The 10,414-nt window shown below is 37.1% G+C and overlaps 1 protein-coding gene across 2 annotated transcripts; it reads right to left on the bottom strand.

Annotated features, from left to right (window-relative positions):
• Positions 1-791: 791 nt before the first annotated feature.
• On the bottom strand, positions 792-8,289 carry LOC113065598 (TATA box-binding protein-like protein 1). Of its 2 annotated transcripts, none has more exons than XM_026236976.1 (8): positions 7,847-8,289; positions 6,976-7,178; positions 6,298-6,380; positions 6,097-6,160; positions 5,910-6,013; positions 2,545-2,639; positions 1,364-1,458; positions 792-1,281 (listed from the first exon to the last, which is right to left on the bottom strand). In XM_026236976.1, exons 2-7 carry the CDS (start codon positions 7,108-7,110, stop codon positions 1,379-1,381), a joined length of 561 nt encoding a protein of 186 aa, XP_026092761.1. In that variant the 5' UTR covers positions 7,111-7,178; positions 7,847-8,289; the 3' UTR covers positions 792-1,281; positions 1,364-1,378. The 2 variants fall into 2 exon arrangements, with proteins under 2 accessions (XP_026092761.1, XP_026092762.1); XM_026236977.1 differs by having other exon boundaries at positions 792-1,277.
• Between the last annotated feature and the right edge of the window lie 2,125 nt (positions 8,290-10,414).

The following is a 10,414-nucleotide window of genomic DNA, read 5'->3' as shown; positions in this document are numbered from 1 at the left end:
CGTGCCACGCCGAATTGAGGCAGTAATTAAAGCAAAAGGAGCCCCAACCAAGTATTGAGTACATGTACAGTAAATTAACATACTTTCCAGAAGGCCAACAATTCACTAAAGATGTTTTTTTATTGGTCTTATGAAGTATTCTAATTTGTTGAATTGGTGGGTTTTTGTTAAATAAGAGCAAAAATCATCACAATTAAAAGAACCAAAGACTTAAACTACTTCAGTCTGTGTGCATTTCATTTATTTAATACACAAGTTTCACAATTTGAGTTGAATTAATGAAATAAATGAACTTTTCCATGACATTCTAATTTACTGGGATGCACCTGTAAGCGTGATACGTTTCGGTAAGTTGTAGTTTATTTTTTAATACCCTTTAAAAGTTTATTCGTGTTTTTTGTTTTTTTGCACTGTAGTAGTAAAGAGGAAAAGATTATCTGTTTACTCGCGCCAAGTGCTTCAAGTTCAGCTGAGGCTGCAGCGATCTGTCATGTGCAACATAGGAGCTTCAAACGACATTTGTTAGATATTATTAATAGAATCTGAAAAAATTCAGAACATAAATACTTTTCTTATGACTGCGTTTCAAGCGGCACATTGTGACTCGTTTTTGATAAATGTTTGTGCGGTTGAAATTAAACATGATAAAAAAATATAAAAGCACAATCAAGATCAAGTTACAAATCTATTAAGAAAGAGGCAGTGGACATGTATTACTTTGTGAATGACTTGTGGGCCTAAATATGAGAAATGATGGGATATTACTCTTGCAGAGACATGGACACAATGACTTAATATAGGGGTTATTTTATTTTGTTCGTTATAAAATACAAAATTATTCACATATTACAAACATATGGACCAAAGACTCCTTCACAACCCAGAGTGTTCTTGTCCACAGTATACACCAGATATACATCACCTGCTGTTTAAATATGAAGTGTTTGCCCTTTAACTTCTTAATTCTGACTTATTAAATGAGTTGCAAAGACATCACTAGAATCAAATTTCCAAGAACTTTAAGTAAAATGTGATCCTTAAATGTCACTACTTGCCAGTTTTTACTTTGGTGTTCCATGCATTATATAATACAGTTAATTCAAGTGTTCATAAACTACACAATGTCAGCAACACAATGTCAATGCACTAATGGTCCTCTTCTGAGCTTTAAGAGGTCGTCATAAATCGCTGTGGGGTCCGAACACCAAAGTCAGCATTCAAAGGCATGACTCTGAAAACACACGACCCAGACCCGCTTGGACGTGAAATGGCAAAAGCTGCCTTGGAGACACATACAGTACAACAGTTACAAGCCTTAAAACATTCAATGATAAGGTGCTTTTCATTTCTAACTGGTGCCTACGTGTGCGTGTGTGTTTTATGATCGTGTTTTCTGACACTCAAACAGCAGAGGATAAATCTGCTCCACTGCAGACGCCACACTTTGCACATTTGGTCCTAGAGAGAGGGAAAAATGGTAATTATCAATAAAATCTTACATTAGTTCAGCCTTTCTTTATACAACAAAGCAGGTTCTAAACAGTGGGTTCCATTCATCATTCATAGGTATATTTGTGTGAAAATGTTTGCATGTGGAAATCATTAAATAATACTTCTTAAATAGGTCGGCATTTAAATAAAAACAAGCAAAATATATATATATTGAAAAAAAAAAGTGTAAAAAAAAAAATCAGACTTTTAGAAACAAGCCAAAATGTTTTCAATAATCTATATTAAGTCAAATATGCTACAAAATACAGTTGAAAAAAATATATATATATACATATTTATTTCCTGCATATATAAGAACACTAGGAAAATTATCAGTATCATAAAAATTAATAAAAGATTTTAAATCTTAAACAAATAAAAGGAGTCCAGAGCCTCATTGTAGCTCACTGCATTATATTTGCTCATTTCCAGACCTTCATGATCTACACAGCTTGAGTTCAGTGGGCTGCCTATAAAGTGCCCCATATTATGTCATTACGAATATATTGTCTTTCATGCAGAGTGTAATGTAGCTGTCTGTGCATGTAAATTAAAGAAAGAATCAATTCTGAACTCCCAAACAAGTCATTTATTCGAATCCCACTCCCGTGATGGCTACATTTGTATAATGCCTGTCTGACATTGGCTGGCGTCGAACAACCACCCTCAAACACAGTATCTTGTTTGTGTGGTTAACATCATGTCACAAAGACGCTGTGTCCTACACTGTGAAAGTATATTTATTTTATTTTCACTTCCGAATGAAGAGGCTGCAAAGAATGAGTGGTTGACAATGTGGCTAAATAAGGAATACTTCTTTAACGTAAGTGACTAATGCAGTAATCTGCAAGATCTCTATGGAGGCAAGCACTGAAGTCTTGGTAATTTAAAATCACTAACTTGACACTGAAGTCTTGTCTATTGGTACTTTACATAATATTTAATTAAATACATTTTAAAAGGTTCTTCAGCGGTCCAGATGTTTGCAGTACATTGCAGCTAAACCCTTATTATGGTAGTGAAAATGATACTGAGCGTATGTGTTTGTTTTACCTGTAACAGTGATACTGCCTGTGGAAAACACCTGCACTGTACTCCTGAGGTTTTTAATCCTGTATGATGCAGCAGGATGGAGCTCGGGTTCATAGCTAAAAATACACACAAATATAGTGATGAAACCTGCAATCCAGCTGTTGGAGAGCATGTGGCATATTTTGAGATTGTCAATACACAATTTGACCAGTAGAGAGCAGTGTTCCTCTTTTATTTTTATTTTTTTTTTACACTTAAAGGGATACTCAGCTCCACTCCAAAATTTGGTCATTAATCACTTACCCCAATGTCGTTTCGTTAAAAGCCTTGTTTTTCATCAAAACATGATTTAAGATATTTTGGATGAAAATTTTGGGAGAGTTGAGACTGTCCCATAGACTGCCAAGTTAATTACACTGTCAAGGTCCAGAAAGGTATGAAAGACGTCGTCAGAAAAGTCCATCTGCCATCAGTGGTTCAACCGTAACGTTATGAAGTGACGAGAATACTTTTTGTAAGATAACAAATAAGAAAACAAAAATAACGACTTTATTCAACAATTCCTTTGTCAACAATCTCCTCTGTGTCTCTCCACATGACTGTATGCTCCTCTCTGCCATACATCCTTGTGACACAGAAAAGCTGCATACGTAGAGGAGAGGAGACTTTTGACAAAGGAATTGTTTGAATTAAAGGGGGGGTGAAATGCTATTTCATGCATACTATATATTTTTTACACTGTTAAAGAGTTGTATTCCCATGCTAAACATGGACAAAGTTTCAAAAATTAAGTTGTACGTTTGAAGGAGTATTTCTGTTCCAAAAATACTCCTTCCGGTTTGTCACAAGTTTCGGAAAGTTTTTTTTTATGACTCTGTGTGACGTTAGATGGAGCGGAATTTCCTTATATGGGTCCTAAGGGCACGTTTGCCGGAAGAGCGCGCGCTCCCGTATAGCAGAGCAGAGAGAGGCTGTGCACAGACAATCACTCATCAGATTCAGAGCGAGAGTGTCGCGAAATGTCACAAAAGGAGTGTGTTTTTGGTTGCCAGGGCAACCCTGCACAGATTACCAAAGAAAAAACAGCATTAAGGGACCAGTGGATGGAGTTTATTTTTACAGAGCGTCAATGGAGTTGTGCAAGCGTTTGTATTTGTTCCCTGCATTTCTAAAATGCTTGTTTTACAAACAAGGCCCAGTTTGATGACGGATTTGCGTATCGTTTATTTCTTAAGGATGATGCAATCCGAACGAAAAAGGGTCACGATCGTGTGTTGGAACCGCAGGCGGTGAGTAAAACTGCTTAAAATATCTCTGCCTCCTTGTTAGTGCGTCCGCCTCCCATCGGAGACCCGGGTTCGAGCCCCGCTCGGAGCGAGTCCTTGCTGCTGCTGCTCTCGTTCAGTTTCAGCCTTCACAGCTGTCACAGCTTTCAAACGCTCTCAACGCAACTGGCGCTCGTGATTCTTTAGCTCCGCCCACACGTCTCGCCTCCAGGCGCTCGTGTTTTTCCGGGAATAATCGGTACAGACTATCTTTCTCTTATGAATATAATAAAACTAAAGACTTTTTGGAGTTATGAAGGATGCAGTACTACTCTATAGGTACTCAAGATTAACATGATATTGAGTGAAAACGAGCATTTCACCCCCCCTTTAAGTCGTTATTTTTGTTTTCTTCACCTACAAAAAGTATTCACGTCACTTCGTAACATTACGGTTGAACCACTGATGGCAGATGGACTATTCTAACAATGTTATTTTTATGTTCTTTCATATTTTCTGGACCTTGACAATGTAATTTACTTGGCATTCTATGGGACAGTCTCAAGCCTCCTGGTTTTCATCCAAAATATCTTAAATTGTGTTCCAAAGATTAAAGGGGGGGTGAAATGCTCGTTTTCACTCAATATCCTGTTAATCTTGAGTACCTATAGAGTAGTACTGCATCCTTCATAACTCCAAAAAGTCTTTAGTTTTATTATATTCATAAGAGAAAGATAGTCTGTACCGATTTTTCCAGGAAAAACACGACCGGCTGGAGGCGTGACGTGTGGGCGGAGCTAAAGAATCACAAGTGCCAGTAGGCTTTTGCGTTGAGAGCGTTTGGAAGCTTTGACATTAGTGAGGACAAAACCAACCAAAACAAACCATGGCTAACAGTCAGATTCAGCCGTTTATTTATGATCCAGAATCAGATCCCGAGGCTGAAACTGAACGAGAGCAGCAGCAGCAACGACTCGCTCCGAGCGGGGCTCGAACCCGGGTCTCCGGCAGGGGACTAACAAGGAGGCAGAGATATTTTAAGCAGTTTTACTCACCGCCTGCGGTTCCAACACACGATCGTGACCCTTTTTCATTGGGATTGCATCATCCTTAAGAAATAAATGATGTGCAAATCCGTCGTCAAACTGGGCCTTGTTTGTAAAACAAGCATCTTCGAAATGCAGGGGACAAACAAAAACACTTGCACAACTCCGTTGACGCTCTGTAAAAATAAACTCCATCCACTGGTCCCTTAATGCTGTTTTTTTTTTTTTTTGGTAATCTGTGCAGGGTTGTCTTGCCCTGGCAACCAAAAATACACTTCTTTTGTGACATTTCACGATGCTCTCGCTCTGATCAGTGAATGCCTGTTGTGCTCTGCTATACGGGAGCGCGCGCTCTCCCGGCAGAAGTGCCCTCAGGACCCATATAAGGAAATTCCGCTCCATCTAACGTCACACAGAGCCATACTCGAAAAAACTTTCAGAAACTTGTGACAAACCGGAAGGAGTATTTTTGGAACAGAAATACTCCTTCAAACGTACAACTTAATTTTTGAAACTTTGTCCATGTTTAGCATGGGAATCCAACTCTTTAACAGTGTAAAAAACTCAGTATGCATGAAATAGCATTTCACCCCCCCTTTAACGAAGCTTTTACAGGATTGGAATGACAAGGGGATAAATGATTAATGACAACATTTTCATTTTAGGTGGAATATCCCTTTAAGGTTCCTTTAGAGACGGTGTCTCTGACAATCGCCTGACTACTTGTCAGGCGAGACAAATTACTGTTCACAGCTGGTGTTAACATCTCAAATGTGCCTCCTGCGACTACTTGTGACTGGATTTCATTGAAGGGAAAGTCTCCGATTTCATCACTACATCCATTTACTGTTTAAACCTGTATTTAAGACTGACCAGTTGTCAGGTTGTCCCAAAACGGATGTTAATACCAAATGTAAAAAATTGAGCACGAGCACAACTTTTACATTTACAAAGCCAGTCAGTTGTCTCTTACCTGTTTTCATTAATACTGGCAATCCACAATACTATTCAAATACATGGGCATAGTGAAATTTCTTTGTCATTTGAGAACACCGTCAGAGGAAACAATGCTTACCTGGCAATAGGGCGGTTATTCTTAGTGAACTCAATGAGGCGAATTTGAAAAGGCAAGGAGCACACTGCCAACACATTGACAACCTTAAAGTCCGAGAACCTCACCTGCAGATGAGACAAATTCCATTTATACATCATTCAGAAGTTCTACAAAGCTGTTTGAAGTCGCACTTAATCAATTTACACACCTTGAACCCAATCTTCTGCAGGCAGCGGGCCAACCGTCGTGCACCTAGTTTGGCTTCCTCCTCACTAAACAAAAATAAACATGCATGAAATTTACCACTTAGCCCAAAAAGATTAGAGAAGACTGACAATTTCAGCAGCAGCACAAACAACTCTTGGCTTATTTAGAATTCTGACATTTGATGAGCAGATTTTAGTAAGACCTTGTTGCTCCAGTGCAAATAATTTTCCCTGATGACCATATAGAGGCAGTGATACGCGGTTTCCGCAGCTTCATCAGGACTTTCTGGAGAAACATCCACAAAACATAAGCAACAACAGGAATTAATGATTAGTCATATACTGATTAATAGTATTGATACTGATGATTTCAAGCAAGGGGCAAAACATGATCGTATTTTTCATATATTATGCACATGTTGGCATCGCATTACAATATTTTAAAGCTTAAAAGGAACAAAATGCATGCTTGGAAGTAAAAAAAAATCACTAGACATGTTAAATGATTATGTAACAGAACTGAGATAGCAGAAAAACCTACTGGTCTTCAAAAAATAACATATTTTGGAATTTTTCACCAGCGAATCATCTCATTCTGTTTCTCAAATTTGTCAGCCATTTTCATAAATCTTAACCATCCAACCTTTTGCATAAGCATTCAGTTACCTATTGTAGTAAACGTGATCAAACAAACATGATTTAAATGTAATAACCATGCATTTTAAATTTTGGAAAAAACTGAAAATACAAAAATCACACAAATTTTGAGATGAGATGAGGTTTTGAAAACCAAAATTATTATTTCTGTTTAAATGAATAGCATGTAAACCAAGCATATAGGTGCATAAGTATAAAAATTCATCTCCAAAGTCTAGACTTACTCCCTCTTCAGGCTTGTAGATGACATTAGACCCCTCTAGTCCAATGGTACGCAGGTTTAGATGGCACCTGGTTCTGAAGACAGATACGACATTGGAAACAATGATATCAAGCGCCACATCATTACTGGGTTCCATGGAGCCGCTGTAGATGTTTTAAGCTCGACAATCCCTTTACAGATGCATGTCACGTTACAAAAGAAAACCTGCAAAACACATAAACATAAGAATTCCAGGTGGTTTTACATTGCATTTTGACGTTAGCTTAAACTAAGTTTCATGTCTTAAATGACTTGCAACCAAATGTTTCTAGGTTTAATAACCACAATAGGTGGTGATTAATTAACTATGACCATTGTGCCCCAAACAAAGGCTCTTAACCCCAGCTTTTCCATGGGGAATGACCCCTGTGTGATAAATGCATCTGTTAAAATGACTACTTATATCATAAAGTGAAAAAGCTCGGAGATGCCTACTAGAAAAATATCAAAGCAGCTATTATTTTACATCTTCTCTATTTTAGCATACAAGATCAAATGACAAAACAATACGCTTGCAAAACAGTGTGCTAACTTAGTATATTTTATAACTCCTAACAAATTAATTTACATTTCAGGGTAAAACATTTTATTTTAGAACAAATTTTTCATTCAACAAACGTTTATCGAAAGCAACACAGGCAATTAATCAGCAGGAGACAACATTAAACGTGCACGCTAGCTATTTCAGCTCAAACACTAAATAACTGTTAGAAGAAACAGTTAAATGTCCATAAGCACGCAAAAGCGGCCATAAATTAGTTTAAACAACAGAGAGGTTTAGTTAATAACTAAGTGAATAAACAAACACACTGAGCTAATAAACTTTAACTTACTGATATGGTGCGTTCGAGATAATTTTATTATAAAATGTTGTGAGACGATATTAAAACGAGTGTTTAAATGTTTAAAAATCTTTATGAATAAAAAAAATTGACGGTCTGAAGGGCAACAAAAGCGTCAACACACAAACAACAGACAACCGGCGATTGTTGTGAAGGATGCGTCAGTTCCTGCGCGAGATGAGAAACTGCCCGTTCAAACACACTACAGCGCCTCCACACGGATAGGAGAAGAACAACCACCCAAGTTTAAGTGGAGAGCTTATATTTTCCTTTATAAACGACAGACTGCTAGTGCCATCTTTTGGTACGAGAAACTTTATTATGTTCCAATAACAACAGTATAATTTGGATACTTAATCTTGAGACATGGGCCAAATATGTCGCAAAAATTTACCTACCATTAGTTTTTACAACGGCAGCATTTCCAGCAGAAATTAATATTTCATGTGAATTCAAATGAATTAAACAGACAACAAATATGAATCTTTAAAAACTCCATATGTCCAAAATAAAAATAATAAAACAAATTGATAATTTCTATAACACTTTAAAAAATGTTTTATGTTTTATCAGCACATTTTGTGCAGACATACAATTTTTTTTACATTAACATATTTTTTTTTAATTTCCTTTTTTTTCCTCCAGGCAGTATCAATCTCACTCAAAAGGTAATTTTTCCATTTCACCTGCTATGAGTTAAAACATTAACCTTTTTTTTTTTTTTTTTTTTTTTTTTTACTCACTCATTTTAACATTTGAACGAATATATTGTCTTTCTGGCATAGTGTACTGTAGCTGTCTGTGCATGTAAATTAAAGAAAGAATCAATTCTGAACTCCTAAACAAGTCATTTATTACTTTTTTTTTTATTTACTTTTTTTTTCTTCCAGGCAGTATCAATCAGTAATATAAGGATATGTATACTATGAAGTATGGTTTTGTTGTAAACACCGTAACATTTGCAGACTGTGTTGAGAGTTCATTAGATGAAGCTGACTATCAGTCTGAAATGTATTATGATTCCATGTGTCTGCTGAAGTTAATGCTACATTTGTCAATGCTTTTATTAAATGTTTGACACTTTTTTTTGTGCCTGAAGTTGTTGAAAAATATTCAGTGTTTGACAAGGAGAAACGAATTTTGAAAGAAAATGAAAGAAGCAGGAGTTTGCCCTCCAGCAAATGTGAATACCTCTGAACATGTAGAACCAGTTAATCCAAAATAAGTACTTAATAATTATAAAATTATCTTCTTATACTTTCCACATCTTTCCATGAGTCTGATGGAATCGTCCAGCACTGAACTGTCTTGGACACCCTTTCTGAGATATTATTCACAGTTTTGTCTGTCTTTATTTTGTCCTGTCTCTGGTTTAAGGGGGTCAGCAGCTTATGTCCAAAGTGGCTGCATCTGGACAGAAAGAATTGTTAGTTAGTTTTGTGGTTGCTGGAAAGGGGACAGCAGAATTGAAGTAGCCACTCTGGCATGAGTAGGAGAAAAGGATATAACTGAGGGTTTTCAGCTGTCTTAATGGACCTTAAGCATTTTTTGTGAATGAACTCATGACACCTGGATTATACACTAAACCAGCCTCAGATAAATAGTTCTAATTTATTTGATATGATACTATCAGTAATGTCCCTGGAGGACAGTCGAGTCAAGTCACCTTATTTTTTGGAATTTAGCATATTGCATCACTTCCTCATCAATGGATCCTCTGCAGTGAATGGGTGCCGTCAGAATGAGAGTCCAAACAGGTGATAAAAACATATAATCCTCGGGTAATCCACAGAACTCCAGTCCACCATTTAACATTTTGTGAAGTGAAAAGCTGTATAATCCACCAAGCTTTTTTAGCCGGAAGCTGTGTTTCCGGCTAAAAATATGAGTCAGCTATCCATAATATTGTTTTTCCCCTGAAACAGTTGTCTCATCTGAATCAGGAGGGAAATATGCAGAGATCAAGCATGGTTTACAATTGAAAAGAGCTCTAAACAAATGTGTTCATGGATTTTGATGTGAGAGGACAACAGGGGATGGACTTTTTTTTACATTGGAGAACGCATTATGATGTATTATAGGCTCAAATTTTTTCTAGAAGCAACAGTTTGAAGTTAAAAACATCTTGATGAGGGATTTGTTTCTCACAAACATGCAGGTTTGTGCTTCACAACATGACACACACTGGAGTCGTGTGGATTACTTGTGGATAATAGTGATGTTTTTACCAGCCCTTTGCAATCTCATTCTGACGGCACCCATTCACTGCATTGCTGAGCAAGTGATGAAGTGCTTAATTCTCCGAATCTGTTTTTATTTTGGGGCGAACTATTCCTTATCAGTGCAATTTTACTTAAATCCATCTCTAATTTTTCATTCCGAAGTATTTACCAAGCAATTCTGATTCTACTAATTTGGGCTCGCCTGAACTCTGTTGCACTCTAAGACCCTTGACTCTCTGTCCAAACTGGACGTTTCCCAAGCAAAACTGCACAATAGCTTCAAGAGTGATTCAGTGCTGTTGTTTAGGTCCTCCTTGGTTACCAGATAGGCTTTGTG

Source organism: Carassius auratus, chromosome 48 (assembly GCF_003368295.1).
Source record: "Carassius auratus strain Wakin chromosome 48, ASM336829v1, whole genome shotgun sequence".
Taxonomy (NCBI): Eukaryota; Metazoa; Chordata; class Actinopteri; order Cypriniformes; family Cyprinidae; genus Carassius; species Carassius auratus.
Note: the sequence above shows the minus strand (reverse complement) of the source record. Positions and strands in the feature narration are given on the sequence as shown.